General features: G+C 27.4%; 1 protein-coding gene across 5 annotated transcripts in view; it reads right to left on the reverse strand.

Annotated features, from left to right (window-relative positions):
* Positions 1-19,750, reverse strand: part of LOC147806762 (uncharacterized) — a 137,936-nt gene that overhangs the window by 91,851 nt on the left and 26,335 nt on the right. For 3 of the 5 annotated variants that reach the window (XR_015435135.1, XR_015435134.1, XR_015435137.1), the window contains one exon: positions 10,617-12,337. Coding sequence is in view for 2 of the 5 variants with exons in the window: in XM_087167156.1 (XP_087023282.1) it covers positions 12,270-12,337 (68 nt within the window). In the remaining 3 variants the exon portion in view is untranslated. Of the gene's footprint in view, positions 1-10,616; positions 12,338-19,750 lie in introns of those variants that run through there. The other 2 variants (XM_087167156.1, XM_087167155.1) reach the window with 1 other exon arrangement.

The following is a 19,750-nucleotide window of genomic DNA, read 5'->3' on the forward strand; positions in this document are numbered from 1 at the left end:
GATGTGAATCGAGCAAAAGCAAAAATGATTACTAATTTGCAAAACTCTGAATTTGTTTGTAATTTAAATGTAAACTTGTCTGAATTTTGAAACTGACATTTGAATAAAAAATTTTATGCAGTTGTTTGTGAAATAGGATACATAATTAATTTGAAATTTTTTACTTCTGTGCCAGACGTAAATTACTCAAATTGGATAGAAATTTAAATCAATGCTAACCATTATAATGACTGAAAATTACTTTAATTTTAATCTTAATGCTACAAATATTATTTTTTAATTAAATAGCTTCTTTAAATTGTCTTCTATTTCCTGTTGGAATGGTCAGATTAATATGTTTTATAACATTTTCCACCTTATAAAAGTTAGTTGAAAAATCACTCATTTTAGCTATGCAACATATATTAACAACAATGTAATATATTAACATCAATGTAATATATTAACATCAATGTAATATATTAACAGCAATATAAATAAAACTCATATTTAAGCAATATCATTTTAAAAAACATGGAATAAAAAACTTTTTATTTAAATATGGGAAAAAAAGTTGAAAAAATTCATTAGTTTTATATTGGAATAAAAATAATTATATTGAAGAAAAAAAAAATCACTGTACATTAAAAGGAAAAAAAACGACAATTTTTTTACTGTATTGTTAGCCTATAACAAATTTTTCTGTTCACAGGAAAAATTATAATCATAGCTTTATTTATTGCCTGCATAAAATTAAATAATCTTTTTGTAGCAGACAATATTAACCGATATGGCTTTTACTTCCATTTAGTGGCATAGCTAGCATTGAACAAGAAAGAACATATGTCCGGCTGTAGAATAAAAGATGGGTCAAATTTTTGGAATAAATTTTTATATGAATTCCCGAATAAATTTTTGTCTCTTTTTAATACCCCTTCTCCAGTTTTGTTGACCAATTACAGGCCCAATAAATAACTAATAATTTTTACCCCATTTACCTAAAGATTGAATAGGATATGAGTTATTGTTGTAGTTTGCTATGCAAGTAGGTTTAATATTTCCCCCCATAAAATTATTTCTCTTCTTTACTTAAAATAAATAAATAAATAACTATAGAATGTTCAGAAATTATTTTTTCTCTCAATACACACATTATTCAAGCTCTAAGCAAAATGATTGATTAAAAATGTTCTAAATGAAATTAAATTGTTACTAAAAAAATTAAAACCGAGATGCTTATCTTAAATAAATAAATAAAATTAAATTAAAACTGAGATAGTTACCTTAAATAAATAAATTAAATTAAATTAAAAAAATATATTAAAACTTCATTGATCAATTTTAAGCTATAACATAAATAACTCAAAGTACTACATAGTTGCAAAAATTAGGTTACTGAGGTGAAATACATTATTTTAAATTAACCTTAAGGAATATTTATATTGTTTCTCTTCATATTTTACTTCATTTTATAAAGAAAAGGTGAAATAAAAGATGAAAATAAATAAAAAACAAATGTAATGAAAAAAAAAACAGTGGTGTCTGAGTGGTGCGTAAAAATAATTAACTATTAATTTAAAATAAACATATATATTATTATCAAATCTTGCTTTAAACAGAAAAAATAATTTTATTATATTAAATCCTAGTGCTACAGTACAATTAATGATGTGTTTTGGTATAACACGAAAAACATCAAAAGTATGTCTTGAGAAATTTTTTTGTAAATCAAAATAAGAAATGTTTCTACATATTTGTGCAAGATAACCTGCTTTGTTATAGTTTACTTTAATTATTATTATTCCTATTTTCTCTTATTAGTGTGAATTCTTTTAAAAAAAACTGTACTTTGTTACAGATTCTCTTACCATGGATGAAAATTTCAAATGATGTTGCCCTTCATTTAACAGCCTATGACTTATTCAAAACTGATATTTATAAGTTAAAAATCTTTATTTCTAAATCTTCGACTTTTTACCTTGGAAATAATACTTAGTTCACTTAATATTAAGTTTAAAATTTTAGTCATCTGGTTGCCCAACTTGAAACCTGTCCCTGTACAGTGCAGAACAAAAAAGCAAAGTCTTGTTTTCCTTCTTTCTAACAAACAAATATAAATAAAAAAAAATTCCATTCTAAGTTTATATGTCATTTAACATGTTTTCCATACATTCCTTGGTTTTGGCAGCTTTACAGGGTAAAAGGAGAAACAATTTCGGAAATATCAAAATAAAATTTATCATGAAATCCAGAAAAAAATAATTCAATGGACAAAAGCTTTCAAAAAAAGATTAAAATCTTTTCAAGATTTCAATTTCATCTTTTTTAACTTTTCAAATTTTCAAGATAAAATCTCTAATTAAATTATGAACAATTATTTTTTGGAGAATTTTATAAAGTTAAAAATACTAAAACATTTTGAATAATTTTGTTAAAAGAAAAAAATACTCCCAAAGTATCGGAACAAACTTGAACAATTAATGAATTCAGCCCACAGATTAAAAGAAGATTTAAAGAAAAAAAAATTAAACGCTACTTTTATAAACAGAAGCAAATATCCTAATCCTTTCTTCCACATTTTTGCCTTTCTTAAACTGCATAGTCCCATAATCTCCAAAGAGGAAAAAGATTTCTCCATTCATTTCCCAACACAAAAGAGTTTGCAATGGTATTCCAGTTTCGCAGGAATTTTAATGAAGGGAATTTTAATGCAAGAAAAGTATTACTGAGTTGATGATATTTCAACTTTTTTACGATAAATTTACGTCTAAATAAGCGTGGATGTAATGGATGGTAAAATAATTTTAATTAAGAGAAAAATTCCAGCTTTTCTTTGGAATTCCCTGATTTTTCCAGGTCTTAATCCAAATTTCCCTGACTTTTCCAGTTTTTTTCCAGTATAAAAAAATTCCCTCATAATTCCAGGTTTTTGAGGTGGGTGGTCACTCTGGTTTGAGTCCCATTGCGGCCAGATTAACAGTGGGAGGTTTTAGTGGTTTTCTTCGCCGTATAACGCAAATGCGGTTTAGTTTTATCAAAAAAAGTCCTTGATGGAGGCAATTTCCCCCTATACTTGATATCTTGTTTTCTGGATTGGGCGCAAAATTACAAATCTACGTAGTTGAACATTGATAGTCGTAAATCCAAAACTGGATCTGCTGTTTCATGACTGTATCAAATGACAATATAAAATAAAATTGTCAAGGAGGAATCACGATGGCGCAGCGGAAAAGAAATTCCCCTCGCAATGAGGTGTCCCGGGTTCAATGATTGGTCTATGTGGGTTTTACTCCCGGTTTGCACCGACCAGAAAGTTAAGTGTAAGATTATCACTGTTAATGGGTCAAGGGTTAAAATCGTTGGGCTAATCATATAAGGTTTTCTGTTTAGGTAAAAAAATATATTTAACATTTATTGTCATTTATTGGAACTTCGGGAAGCATGTTGAAAATATCTTTTAAACAGTTAACAAAAACAGCAAAAATATCACATTTGGAACAAAAAGTTACTTATTACTATATTGTACTAAATCCTTTCTTCATAAAGTGGGAAACATATAAATAATAGTAATTAAATAAATTTATCAAGCCTCTGATTGAAAGTATAATGACATTCTGTTAACAAACAGTTCTGTAAACCTATTTCTTGAATAAACAAATATGTAATAAATGAAGCATATTTTTCTCATTTGTAATGTGTACCAATGTTATGGAGTAAAAAATATTTTTTCTTTTACATAAAATTTTTAATTTTTTTACAATTTTTACAGACAATTTCAATCTTAAATTTCATATTACAATTTTTAAATAATGTCAATCATGCAATATACAATGTAATTTTTTTTCCTAAGTGTGATATAAAAAATTTTAGGATAGTTTTCGGTATTCAAAGTACAAATCGAATATTAGGTTAAGCCGAATAATATACTGCAGGGAACAATACTCAGCTACTTTTTTTAAACTTCTAAATTAATACCAATTTATTTTAAGATCGTCAATAAATTATTGTATTACGAATTAAAATGCCTATTAAATCTTTGAATGAGCGAAATGCTATAAACAAAAAAATGAAGAATATTTTTATCAATGCAAATTGATAAAAATAAAAAAAAAGCATGAATCAACTAGTATTATCCATTCATCGAATTCTATCACAGATAAAATTTTGGAAGGGGAATAATGTGGCGTAACTACCACTACAAATATTAAATACCAAAGCACTAGTATATAAGACACTTGAATCTATCTTGAGGTACCTTCTGATAGATGACATAGTCTACTAAATAAATTTACTTCTTCAGTATCTCATGAACTTAACTACTATCCTCGATAACAACAACTGGAGAAAAAGATATAATTTTGAAATAGTGATGATATCATTAAATCTATTAAACTAAGTAGAATGAGATGCATGTAGTGAGAATGAGCCCAGAACGTAAAGAGTCTATATTGCAACCCCCTCCAATAAAAGGCGAAGAGGAAGGCCCAAAAAGGGATAGAAAGATGGTGTAGATGAGGATTTTGCCATCCTAAAAGTAAAGAAATGGAAATCAATTGCTGGGAGAAGGGCAGAATGGGAAAAGCTTCTGAGTAAGGCCCAGGCTCACAAAGAGCTGTTGTGCCAATGCTGATGCTTGATTTATTGATCCAATATTATATATACATAATTTTATTTCCTAGCGACGTTATTGAAATTTAAAATAACTTTTATGTGTGGAAAAATGAGTACTTACATCATATTTACTCCGTTAATCACAAAGCTATGGGACTAGTAAAAATAGGAGTCTTTATTACTTAAAATTGGAAAAAAAATTCTAAAATAATTCTACCAAAATAAGTGAACATGAAAATATTTAGAGTAAAGCTGTTAATTGCTTCAAAAGTTATAGAAAAATGTAGATATTTTAAGTTCAATGTGAGCTTTTGAAGCTATCTTGAATTTACAGAAGAGGTCAGAGTGGTACAAAACTTAAACTATGCTATCTAGACAGGGAGGTGTAGTTTCTGATGAATTTGTTCATGTCAATAGAACCAAAAGTTTAATAGTTAATATGATTTAATGAAGAAAAAAACAATACAAATTTAGACTGATAAATATTTAAGCATCAGACACTGCTGTCTGGGCAAGTGAGGTAATGTTTCGTAAGTTTCCTTTATTCTAAATTGAACATGGTCAAAAGAAAATAAATAAATAAAAATGTTGTTTTTAAATCTGAACCAAGTAGTTGGCGCCAGAACAGAATTTGAAGACATTCAAATAGTCAATGATGAAATAATAATTTCTCTCAAAAGACAAGAGCTGTAAAAGCTTTGTATTTTAATTTGCACTTTTCAACGCTTAGCTGTCAAGCGAAGTTATGTATTTTTTCATGTGCTTTTTTTTAAGTAATATCAAAAAAGGCAAGATCCAAAAACCTAGATTTTAAAATTTAGAAGTAATAAGAAAATAAGAAAGAAAAGAAATAAGTGTGTAAAAAAATACAATTTTACGCATTTGTGTGCTTAAAATTGCTATTAAATTGAGTGTGTAGTTAAACATCTCAAAAATAAGTGAAAAAAGTACTTTTTAAGCACTCAAAAAATATTTTTAAGCCCTATATACTTTCACAAAATGTGAAATAATTTTTAAAGACCTTACATGATCCAGATAAAATAACTAGTTTCTAACAAAGAACTCCAAATTTTAAAAATTATTATCATCCTCATTACTTTTCCCCATATCTCATAAGGATAGATCCCATATGTTGTAAAGATAGGAACACAAATCCACAACTTTCTTCCAGTTGGCATTCTAAGTAATATAATCATGCAGTACCTGCCTATTTTACAATACCTAGACACTTTAATAGCTGCAGACATTTTAAAATAGCTGCAGCTGTTTGGAAGTTAAAAGGGTGCATTGATACTTTAACTTTACTGAGCACTATGTATATATACTGTATTAGTTTATTTCGTTATATAGAAGCTCCCCTGATTTTGATGTACTTTAATTTAGGACAAAATAAACATATGCCAAACATTTAAATGGTTTAATAATATCTGACTCTTACTAAATAAAAATTATCCATTAAAAATTATACATTTAATTAGTATTTGAATACGGACTTATAAGTTTAGAAATCTAACAAAAAGTTTTTATAATAAAAATTTAGGGTAAGTCAATTTTCAAATAAACTTTTCTTTTGAAGGTAGATATTTTTTTGCAAAATAAGCTTGTTTAACTAGTAAAGTACATGATTATTATAATTTTATGTTGGAATATTTTCTTAATATTTTATTTAAAATCATATGATCGATTATCTTGACTTGAAAAACAGTAGACTGCACTTGAGAAAAAATAAATTAAAACGTAGGAAAACAGAATATGTCATACAATACAGGCTTTATAGTGAGCTAAGGAAAAATTTATGAAAAAATAAGAACATTTCTTTTGAACAGAAGACATATGCCAGACTATTTTTAAAAAAGACAAAGGGCAAACTAAAAAACATATAATTTGGTCTACAGAAATATATAAAAAAAATAATTTATTGATTTGTAAAACAATTAATTTGATTTTCTGTGTTTTATGCTTGTTTCAAAATTGAAAGTTTTTCCTGATATTTCAGAATCAATAAAACTCAGAGTTAATGACTCATATCAAACAGGTAAAATTCAAACATATATAGCTAACAATTCAGATTATTCTCATCAAGAATGATATAACAGTATCTGTAGAGTAAATAGAAATAATCATTTTAATGTAAATTAGACATCAAATGCATATATTTTAGTACAAATCTATTTTTAGAGTAATGATGGTTAATGTATAAATGTAATTTTTAGTAATGAAAAGCAAAAAACAAAAAAAAAAATTAAAAAGAAATAGCAAATAAAATGTATGCTTTTCAACAATGCTTTTAAAATAAGAAAGGAATTATTAATAGAAAATTTGAGAAACTTCACAATAAAAAGGAAATTTTATAAGAAAAAAATAAATTGCAGCAGGCCTTAAAGTTCATCAAAATATTATGAACAAAACAGTAATTTAAGCACAGTTGCTGGAGAAAATAATTTTAACAAAATAATTTTACAAATCATAAATGAATTCATACTTTCAAAATATGCTTAAAAATGCAGTTAATTATTATTATTTTAACTAAACTCTTTTCAGAAATTAAATAGTTATAATTCATAATTAATGAAGCTTTTTTAATGCTTCATATATCATATGACAAATATTAGGCACAGTCATTAAATGTAGCAACAGCTACTTCATAAAATTTATTTGATGAAACTAAAAATGATTATCAATAATTTTAAAGGCATTGTAAATTTCAATGGCATATGGTCCATTTTTGGCCTACAACATATTATAGTTAAAATAAAGATTTTGATGGCATTTGCAGTTTTGGATACTTCTGCAATATTAGAGAAAGTTTTTCAATTTTTGGGGCACATTATTTGTTTCTGGAAGGTAATTTTTCCTTTTTAGAGCAAATGTATTTTTTTTTTTTAAATTTTTTGGAAATACCAATATCATTCTTACACCTTAAACAGAAATTAAGTCTAGAAGACTATTCTAGTTATAAATAACTTCGAAGTTAACTTATAGCTGATACAAAAGTACAGTCTATTTAAATATGAATCTAAACCCTCTAAATCTAGCCTTTTGTGAAAGTTTATTTATGAACAATGTTCAACGGTGCATATGTATCAAAACAATTTTTCTTTCTTTAGTCTTTTGTTATTTTAGATCTTCATATTAATTTCAAAGTATAATAGAAATTACATCTCATTTTTTTCAAGTATTTAAATACAATTGTATGTTATATGAAAGTTCAGAAAAGAAACCATGCCTCAGATTAAAATTTTTATTTAATTACAAAGGATTTATTTATTTCATTTTAAGAGCATTTATGGGCATTTTTTATTAACAGAAAATTACTTTTAGAAATAACAGAAATGATTTGGTCATTTTTCTAAACTCTAAAAGAGAGTATGACACTGGATTAAAAAAAAAAAAACAATCGAAAAAAGTCATGTTGGTATACAACCATGAAATGAGTCAAAAACAAGCCAAAAAAAAATTTCAAGAAATTTTCTTTAACAAAATCATACCTTTTTATTGCCTATGTTCAGATCTAGATAATTTTCTGTTCATCAGATATTGTTATTATTATAATAAAAATTTTTTATTTATAAGCTGCTTACATACATTCTATATTTCCCCCCCCCCCAAAAAAAAATTTTTTTTTTACTATCTCAAGCAAAAAGGGAGTGAAAGACTATACGAGGACTTACAATAACTCAGAAATATATACGAGAATCAAAGTCATATCCAAACAAGGGCTAGGGGGAGGGCGATTTCATAATGTTAAAAACTTTGAGTGAGGGCAGCAAAATAGAAAGGAGGGAAATATTGATGAAGATATTGAAGATTTTTTTCACCTCTCTGTTTGACATGTTTCACAGGTTACGTTTTCTACAAAATTTTGAAACATTCCTTGTGGATGATTATAACCCAATGCGACAATTTAACGTGATTGCCACAGACCTCTAATATCATACAATAAATTACAAATTTTATTAAACTTTGAGTTAATACCATTATTGATTACATTTTAAAATGATTTTGTACACTTAAAAATTTAAACGTTTTTACCGTTTTAGAATGAATGATTTTAAAAATTATATGTGATTAAAATGCATGCTAAGTTTCAAAAACCATTTTCCTGGCATGGCACCAGCGATCTTTTCAATAATTACTGTTGTAAAATTGCATACATGTCTGTCTGATTTTTTATTTCTTAACTGCTAAAGACCTTTCTGAACAAGGAATGATTTCCAAAATATTTTTTAAAAATAAGTTTTTCAGACAATTTTTTGTTTACCAATTAAAAACTCTTGCCTAGTGTTTTCGGAAATTCTTTTACAAAGGAAAATAAATAAAAGCCAGTGCAGCAAACATGAAAGTTATAATTTAAAATGCTATAAAATTTCAAAATCCATAGAAAATTACCTAATGTGCATTGCATAAACCAATAAACAGAGCACCCTGAATAACTTTTTATCTAATGATCAGATCTTCATATTCTAGGACTCAATGGTTTGAGTGGGTGACCTCAAATATGCTAAATTATTTGAGCAGATAATAGTTTAGGTCACAAAATCAGACACATAAACATACTTTCTCTGAACAAACACACCCTTTTTCTGACGAATTAGAATTATTTACCCCCTCAATGAAGGGGAATATTTCTCGCTATCTCGGAAATATGGTCACTAAAGTTTGATCAGGAGAGCAGTCTAAATTTGGACCCTTAATGTTAATTTTACTATTTGCATATTTCCCCATAGGAACAGAAATTGTTATGCAAATTAAAAAAATTGTTGGACGCAATTATAAAATCCGTTTAGACACAGATAATTCCATGCAAAAAATAAATTTTAGCGAGTATTTACTACTTTTTATTATTTTATTTAATAGTCAAGAAACTTATGAATTGTAAGGTATACAGTTATTTGCATTATTTTAAAGAATGTAATTTTAAAAGCCAAACTACGCAGTTTGAGTGAAATCGGTCCAATGGTTTCCGAGAAATCCTCCTCTGAAAATTTTTTATTTTTAAAATTCGATTTCTCAGGAACCATTTGACCAAATTTGCTCAAATTTTGTAATTTGCAATTCAAAAATACATTCTTAAAAACAATGTAAAAAATTGCATGTCTTAATGTTAAATTTTTCTTCCGATTATTATTAAATAAAGTAATAAAAATTAATAAATATTCCCTAAATATTATTGCTTACACGGACTTATCTAAGGCTAAACGAACTTTATAACTGCGAGCAAATTTTTTCCTTTTTTCACTTAAAACTTTCTCCAGATATGGCGAATTAAGCAAAAAGGTAAAATATTAAGGGGTTCAAATCTTTGGAGCATTCTCCTGTCAAACTATTGAGACCATATTGCAGCTACCCCCAATAATTTTGGGGGACAGAAATTTTAATTCATCGAAAAAGATATGTTTATTTAGAGAAAGTACATTTTTGTGTCTTATTTCATAATTTAAAATATCATTTGCACTAATTAATTAGCATAATTGAAGTCCTTTTTTGAAGTCATTAAGATTAACCCCTAGAATGTGAAGATCTGAATCATCAAATCAAAAATTATTCATGGTGGTTTGTCTTTTATTCTGAGCACTGTGTGTTATGTATTTATAAAGAGAGAAAGAGAAATTATCTTGCTGTAAAGAAGTGTCAATGTTTTACAAAAAAAAGTTTAAACATTAAAAAAAAAAAAAAGAATCTTAAACTTTTTTTTTTAAAAGCCTTCAATTTGGCCAGATTTTTCTACCTACAAGAAAATTATAAAAAATCAAAGAATAATTCTTAATTTTTGCAAAGTTCTGCAAACTTAAATAATGCAGTCTTATAGTAATTTTTCAAATATTAAAAAATTAGATTACAAATACTTTTTATTTCCATTAACTGTGACTCTTCTTCGCATTGACTTTTCCATTTTCATAATTAGCATAAAGAGTGCAGACTAAGAATACTCAAATCATCTAGACAGAACAACTAACTGTCATCTAGACAGAACAACTAACAGTTGTTCTGTCTAGATGACAGCGAAAGAAAAAAAATTCAGAACATTTTTTTTTTTGCAAAGTATTTATATACCAAACTATTAAAAAAAAAAAAAAAAAAGCACATTTTGATTAACTTAAATACATTAAAAGTGAATTTTATAGCAAAAGAATTACACAATATACTATTTTTAGTTTCAAAACTTTGTTTAGTCAGATAGTTTAACAGTATCCAGTATAATTCCAATAATAGAGTACTGAACAATTCATAAGATTTAGAGATCAATACATATACAATTTTACAGTGCTGTTACATTGAAATAAAAAAATAAATAATCAGTATCAATCAGTTAACATTTTCTCATACCAATGTTTAATTAAATTTTATAACAGAGTTCAAGACTTCCTTAACACATAGACACGCATTTACAGTGAAATCACCTTCACGCCATGAGTAAAGCGTATTCTGCTTCCAATGATATTTTAATAACGTGAGTCTCTGGAGATCACGAGAATAATATATCGCTCTGTGTGTTTCCATAGTATCATGTCTGTTTATTTGTGTCCGTTGCTTCTTATCTCGCCACTTCACACAATCAGTTCGGATCAATGAGGAATATTACTTAAAATCTTTACTCTAACTAGTTAAACTTTCGAAAAGAAAATGGAAAACTTATTTCTTAGCGAGTCAAATAGAAGTGAAGAAGAAAGCTTTTATGAGACTCACAATAATTTCCTTTAATAAATCATTTTTGTACTACTTTTATAAAAATTTGGTGGTTTTGTTACGTCCTGTGAAATATCTTTTCAAATACATACGAATATCCTTCACAAGGAGTTAAATAAGCGTCACCCCAATATGGGTGACGTGGTCTGATCAGAAACTAAGCTGATATCTGAATATGGGTGATGTGGCAGTCAATATATTAAACAAATAAGTTTAAAGTAGGGTTTCTTGATACAAATCTTGAAACAAAAGCGCAGTGAATGTGTTTCTTAACACTTTTGTACAAAAGTAATTTAGTGGATAATACCTCAATTTCCCATTTGAAAATGTTACGACATGATAAGTATTGATTATTTTTTAAATTAGATGAAAGAGATAAATCAATATAACTTTTAAAACTACAAAAATCAACACTTTAATGTTTGTTATTGTATTTGCATAAATAAGTTTATGGGCCGTGAATTATTTACCATAAAAATTTGATACTACATAAGATTTATTGAGTATCTTTTTTAAAAGTGACTGCATTCCTAAATAATTTGAAACAAAGTATCCTGCAGGTAAGGTTGTATGACTTAATAGTGTATATAAGTCAGTGGTTCATAAATTTGAACCATCGAATAGTGTGCGTTTTAAAAGATGTTGGATTGAAAATTCAATTTTTTCAAAATAATTTAACCATTCCCAAAATAATAGAAAATTCAAACTCTCTTATGGGCAGTTCAGTAATTATAAACATGATTTGTATTTGTAGAAAATGGAATGTTCTGAACACACAAAAATCAGGAATATCATGACAAAGTAGATAAAAATCAGGACAATATATGATCAAAAATATCAAGAATATCAGGACAACTAAGAACCCTGAGATGTTCCAAACTCTTAATAGTTATAAAAATAGCATATTATTCATTAAAAAGCATTATTTTGTTTAAGACTTTAAAAGAAAGAAAATCAAGCAAATATTTGACCTTTCCAGCAAGATACACCTTTTAAGTATCGTGATCATAAAAAGGGAAGAGAACGCCAGAAGGAGTGTCAGAGGAGTGTCCAAATTGTGCTGAAAACATAAACATTTTTTAGTTTACAATTCAAACATTATTAATGAACTTTTTAAGGTGAAATATTTTATAGGAGGTGAGGGTTTGGTTATGTGTGTTAACATACACCCTTCTGGTGGTTAGTTTTGGAGAGATACATTTCTTACAAATTTGTCTAAAAATCTAATTAAATATAGTTTTTAACTAGTCAAGAATTTTTTTCAATAATAATCTGAACCTGTATTCTGGTTTATATCTAGAATTACAAAGTTGTTTAAGTTTTCTGTAGTAATTTCCCCCCTCGCTATCTTTACTACACAGGACTAATGTGGACAAGTTAAGGTGCTAGTTACGAATTTGATAATTTATTAAGTAGTCATTTATCATGACTCAGAATGGTATATCTAAAGCAAAAATGAAATCAATTACAATCTAAGCCTTATTGGAGGGCATTTCACTTAACTAAAAAAGACATTTTAAACAAAATCAATACATTAAAAATTACTATTTAATTCGATTTATTTGATAGCATTGAATCAACTTAAAATTGAATCAGTTTTAATAACCATAATTTTAACTTGATGATGTAATGGTTTGAATGGATAACACGAGGAGAGCATGGTTTAGTGATATTTCCCTCACTGGGGTAATGAAAACCACTGGCAAAAGAGAACCATTTGTTGTTTTAATTTAACGTATGGCAAAAATTCTTTAAGTTATCTATATTGAATGGTATTCTTTTATCAAACTTGATAAAACACCACCTTTAAATTTTCTTAAAACTTTTAAGGGATGAATTAATCTAAAGGTTTTGTGCTAAATATTGAAATCATTAATTGTAAAGGTATATTATTTTGCAAAATCATTTTGATTTAGGAAATGAATGAATTATATATTTAATCAATATCAAATTAATTATATATTTAACCAATATCAAATGAATTATATATTTAACCAATAAACATTTATTCCATTGGAAGTTGAACAGAGTCATTGTCCACACTACCCATACCACCATTTGTCTACACTAGTAGCATGAAGACATGTTGTATTTGTTTAAGCTTAATACTGGTTAATTGAAAATATACAGAGCAAAAGGTAATATCAAAATAGGCAAAAATGTATAATTTTAAACTTATTGGCACCTCTTTTGAAATAATGAAAATAAAATATGCTATAAAAGAGAAAATATAAAAGTTTCTTTTGCACCTTAAAAACCCTCTTTTACAAATTTAAACAAAAATATTCAGTCTAACTTTACAATTGCATGGAAGTGTACAGTCCGCAAAAAAAAGAAGAATCACCCTGAATAACTTTTTTTTTCACATATTTGGAATCTAGACATGTAAATTAGGGGGGGGGGGTAGACAAAATTTTTAAAAAATTGGGTGGTAAATTGGGTCGCAATAAAGGTTTATATATTTGGCGATAGTCCAGAAAACCGCCAAAAAAAGTCGCCTGTGCAAATGATTATTTTAAGATAACCCATTGACTAATTCAAAAGAGGAATGCTTAATTTTACTAGATTGCTAGGCAACCAATCCCTGACTGTAGAAAAAATGAAATAATGTTTCGTGATTGCTCGGAGAGGTTTAATTAGTTGTTAATAGTAAATATCTCGTAGTTTCTAGGCAATAGACAATTTTTAAGCTGATTTCTGTCCAAAATGCAAAAAAAAAATTTTTTAATCCTATTTGAAAAGAAAATTTGAATTGATTTATAAATTATTTATGATTTTCTAAGTTTTTAGAATTTAAATACATGAACTTTTTATCTGATATTATTTAGATTATGCTGCTTTTGCTATATTTATTCGAGGATCTCATACTAAAATCAAATTAACATAACTTATTATAGCTATATACAAAATTTTAGGGATAATCATTTTTACAGCTTTAATAGAGTCTTCGAGGCAAGAAAGTTTGAAGGAAAAAAGTGCTTGAAAATTAAATGTAGATTGTATAGTAATTCTAATGCACATTAACAAGGTTTTCCATAATTTACGATATTTCTTTTTTCTATAACTCAAGGAATTGCTGAATGTTTAGCGGTATTTTAAAAACATTGAAATATGTTATGTTTAAGAATAAGATATTGAAATAATGTTGCATATTGTAAGATTCATTGTTTAAAAAATCACTTCATTCTGCTAGATATTTAGGTTACATGGTTTTCTTTGGATAAAGATGATTAGCAAATAGCATCCTCATGTTTTGATACATTCCAAAACTTACGTTCGTAAATTCACCATAAAATGTCACACAGCATATTCTTCAATTACGATAAGCTACATTTACCACCAAATACTGCTACTATGATTATTTTCGTTTTCTTATACAGGGTGATTCTAAAAAGATGGGCAAAATTTTAGGAAGTGATAGTACACACCCAAACAAACAATTTTTATCAAAGAATGCATGGTCGAAAACAAAACGCAAAGGTGCTGGCGCATTTGGAAAGTTGTTTGATGCAAACGTCTTATGTATAAGACTCCCATTGAAACTGCAGAAGAACTTGTCGCCAAGCTTTCGGCCGCTGCAGGGAAAGTTCGTGATATGCCTGGTGTGTTTCAGAATGTTCACCTATCTTTTCTTCGCTGTTGTACTGCGTGCATAGTCGCTGCCGGCCACTGTTTTGAACATTTATTGCAATCACATGCCATTAAATTTGCTTTTATAACTTAATTTCATCGTTCTTTGTGTGTTTTTGCCTCATATAAGAACATGAACTTTGACGCCCTTTAGCGGTTTTGCGTTTTGTTTTCGACCATGCATCCTTTGATGAAAATTGTTTGCTTGGGTGTGTACTATCACTTACTAAACTTTTGCCCATCTTTTTAGAATCACCCTGTATATATCTGATACTCTCTTTTTAAACAGAGCTCGTAAGATCCTTAAGATACTGAAATGGGGGCACAAAAACTTAAAAGTTAAAATATTTAATTTCATTAACTCAAAGTATCTGGTCTCAAAACTTTAATTTTTAAGTTAAATATAACTTTTACAATATTGATGCTCTTACGTTTTCAAAGACCACATGAATCCTGTTAAAATATTGAAATGCATATGTTTACTTTAACGAGTGTAAAATCCTTATCAAAATAATGATCAAGATCCAAATGTAAAACAGTATAATTGACGATAAAAACTCATCTGGCTTTTATCGTATATTTCAATATCTTATTCTTAAACATAACATATTTCAATGCTTTTAAAATGCCACTAAGCATTCAGCAATTCTTTGAGTTATAGAAATATCGTAGATTATAGAAAACCTTACGAATGTGCATTAGAATATGAAGAGGGAAGTAAAAGTCGACATGTTTCGAGAGTTCAAATATAATCACCCATTCTCAAGACTTGTCAGGCTTGAATAACTTCAGAAAAGAATTCAAAAGAATAAAAGAATTACTGAAGAATCCTTTGAGATATTACAGAATCAATCCCTGCTAAATATTTCATTGGAAAAAGCGATTCATGAAATAAAACGATGACTGCAGCAACATTTTACAAATATATTGCAAATGTTACTACCCATGGGTAATTAAAAATGCTATTAAATTCCCTATTCCCTAGGTATAAAACTCATATCAATTTGAAACTGAGCAAGTTTCGTTCATCAAAACAAATTTTCTGGTTTAGTTTTCTACCTAATTCATGGAAATTTCCCGTTAGATCTTGAAAACAAAAGAATTGTAAAACAATATGTCGAGAAAGTTTTACATCCATTTTTAAATAAGATTTTGAGGCATCAACTGATGAAGTTAAAATGCTTTTATGAAATGCGATATTTTTCCATTCGATGTAGAAAACTTTGACTTTAACAAATGCATGCAAAACAGACACCAAGATTTAATGAGCAAGACAGCTTATCAACAAAACACGTGCTTCGAGAGTAACGATGCACTATTTCTTCAGGAGCTTGAGAAGGAAATCTCACAAGTTCTGTTGCAAATTTTTAAAAGAACATTGACAGAAAAGTTTAATCTCCCAAATATCCAATAGCCTGTGCTTTTCTCCATATGGAAGAATTTATTTCAAAAAGAACATTTGGTTAATCAAATTTTGGCACTGAAGCTGATACAACTAGCATTGATAATGAAAGTATCTTGAAAACTGATTTTGAGATAAGTCCTCTTAAGGCATTGTTAGTTGCAAAAACAATTGGTTCCATAAGTAAATGGTAAGTACTGCTGAAGACCTACTAGATATAAGTCAATGAGAGATGGATTTTACTCAAACTTCGAAACTCCTTTTTCTCATTTATTATCCAGTGAGGAATTCTAGAAATGGTACTGAAAAATCAAAAGAAATTTCGAGGATACATTTACATTAGCCAAAAATTTTGAAAAAAAAAGGAAGGTTAAATCAAAAGAAAAAGAAATAAATTACTTTTTTGCATTAACTTCAGAAAAAGAACGAAAATTTAAAGAGATTGAAAGAGCTGAAAAAAAGTTCAAGCAGAAAGTATGACAAAGAGAAAAAAAATACTTAAAAAGATTTAAAAAAAAGCTTCAAAAAATATGGGGAAAAGAGTAAACATAAAAATAAACATTCATAATTTAGAATAGACTATTAAACTGTGAGAAAAAAAAATGAAATATTTTTTTTTAAAATTATGTATTCAAACATATTTTACTTTCCATTCCATGACTGAAAAAAAAGTAACATTTTCCACGTTAACTGTGGTTATATGTTGTAATTCCAAGTAAAATCTTGTTTTTAGACACTTGTGTGGCCTATGAATTCCTAACGAGCATCAAACAATCTCAAAATTAAGTGTTCATTCACTGGAAAATTTAGTGTTTATTCACTGGTAAGAACTGTTCCTTCACTTGGTTATCTTACTACTTATTATTTAAACCACCAAAAGCTTAAAACAATATTATGTAAGTTATCAAATTTGAAACAAAAAAGATCTTGAAAACAAAAGAATTGTAAAACAATATGTCGAGAAAGTTTTACATCCATTTTTAAATAAGATTTTGAGGCATCAACTGATGAAGTTAAAATGCTTTTATGAAATGCGATATTTTTCCATTCGATGTAGAAAACTTTGACTTTAACAAATGCATGCAAAACAGACACCAAGATTTAATGAGCAAGACAGCTTATCAACAAAACACGTGCTTCGAGAGTAACGATGCACTATTTCTTCAGGAGCTTGAGAAGGAAATCTCACAAGTTCTGTTGCAAATTTTTAAAAGAACATTGACAGAAAAGTTTAATCTCCCAAATATCCAATAGCCTGTGCTTTTCTCCATATGGAAGAATTTATTTCAAAAAGAACATTTGGTTAATCAAATTTTGGCACTGAAGCTGATACAACTAGCATTGATAATGAAAGTATCTTGAAAACTGATTTTGAGATAAGTCCTCTTAAGGCATTGTTAGTTGCAAAAACAATTGGTTCCATAAGTAAATGGTAAGTACTGCTGAAGACCTACTAGATATAAGTCAATGAGAGATGGATTTTACTCAAACTTCGAAACTCCTTTTTCTCATTTATTATCCAGTGAGGAATTCTAGAAATGGTACTGAAAAATCAAAAGAAATTTCGAGGATACATTTACATTAGCCAAAAATTTTGAAAAAAAAGGAAGGTTAAATCAAAAGAAAAAGAAATAAATTACTTTTTTGCATTAACTTCAGAAAAAGAACGAAAATTTAAAGAGATTGAAAGAGCTGAAAAAAAGTTCAAGCAGAAAGTATGACAAAGAGAAAAAAAAATACTTAAAAAGATTTAAAAAAAAGCTTCAAAAAATATGGGGAAAAGAGTAAACATAAAAATAAACATTCATAATTTAGAATAGACTATTAAACTGTGAGAAAAAAAAATGAAATATTTTTTTTTAAAATTATGTATTCAAACATATTTTACTTTCCATTCCATGACTGAAAAAAAAGTAACATTTTCCACGTTAACTGTGGTTATATGTTGTAATTCCAAGTAAAATCTTGTTTTTAGACACTTGTGTGGCCTATGAATTCCTAACGAGCATCAAACAATCTCAAAATTAAGTGTTCATTCACTGGAAAATTTAGTGTTTATTCACTGGTAAGAACTGTTCCTTCACTTGGTTATCTTACTACTTATTATTTAAACCACCAAAAGCTTAAAACAATATTATGTAAGTTATCAAATTTTTTTTTTTACCTAATTCTCATTTAATAACAAATATGTCGACAACATCATTTAGCTAAAATTAAAAATTTTGAAATGTTCATGATTTTTTTTAAAGGCAAGCTAAGCTTAAATGTTCCTTCATTGGTTAGTTTACCCTATAAGATGTTGAGAAATTTGTGATGTGAGAGATGCTTAAAAATGTTGACTGTGTATTTTTATTAGTATTTATGAAATATATATTCAAGAAATTGATAAATATATTATTCCAAATCTATGCATACGTATGTATATTATTGAAATTGTATCAGTGTTTGAAAAACAAAATCAAAAAATAAAAAATAATCACATTAAATAAGCACAATCTGATGTAAAATCATATTCTATCAGATGCACGCTTTTATAAACCTAGGCATTCGTTGAATAAAGTGTTTTTTATTCAAAATGCTTCATTCAAATTTCTTTACTAAATTGTAAATAAATTATTAAACGAATAAAAAAGAAACAATATATCTTATGGTTTGAAAGAAATTAAAATAAAAAGATTAGCAAACGATTATTACGGAAAAAAATATGAATGAAATTTTACGCTATGCGCGCGAAGTCAAGTTCCTCGCAAGTTTATCACATTTTAATATTAATCGCCTCATTTAATCATTTCTTTATCGTCGCCAAATTATTTTTTTAAAAATAATTAATTTTAATCTTTCTCAGCTTCTAATAAATAAAAACAGTTGAAACTTTAGATTTTTCAATTGAAAAATATGTAGATTAATATGGCATAAAAAAATTCATACCTTATAATTCAAAATTTTTTTCATCCTCAATTTAATTAAATAATAAAAAATAATTAATAATTATTAAAAATTATTTTTTTCATGAAATTATCTTTGGGTAAGTGAGTTTTATGAGTGGGTGTAATTTTCTTTGAATTGCTTCATTAATTTTAAAAATATGACTAAAAACGTAAAAAGTGAAATTAACATTAAGGGGTACGAACTTTGAATCGCTCTCCTGATCAAACTATGGGGACCATGTTTCCCAGATTGCGGCTACCCTCTATATTTCGAAGGTTAAGAATCCAAATATGTAAAAAAAAATTTATGTTTAGTCAGAGAAAGTACGTTTTTGTGTCTGATTTCGTAACTTAATTGATTAGCACTAATTAATTAGCATATTTGAGGTCACCCCCCGGAACCTTTGAGATTGACACTTAGTTCGTGAAAATGCAATCATTAGAACGAAAGTTATTCAGGGTGATTCGTTTTTTTTTTTTTGCGGACTGTACATCAATGTACACTTCACTTTGA

Source organism: Parasteatoda tepidariorum, chromosome 7 (genome assembly GCF_982258835.1).
Source record: "Parasteatoda tepidariorum strain Cologne lab strain chromosome 7, Ptep-v5.0, whole genome shotgun sequence".
Taxonomy (NCBI): domain Eukaryota; kingdom Metazoa; phylum Arthropoda; class Arachnida; order Araneae; family Theridiidae; genus Parasteatoda; species Parasteatoda tepidariorum.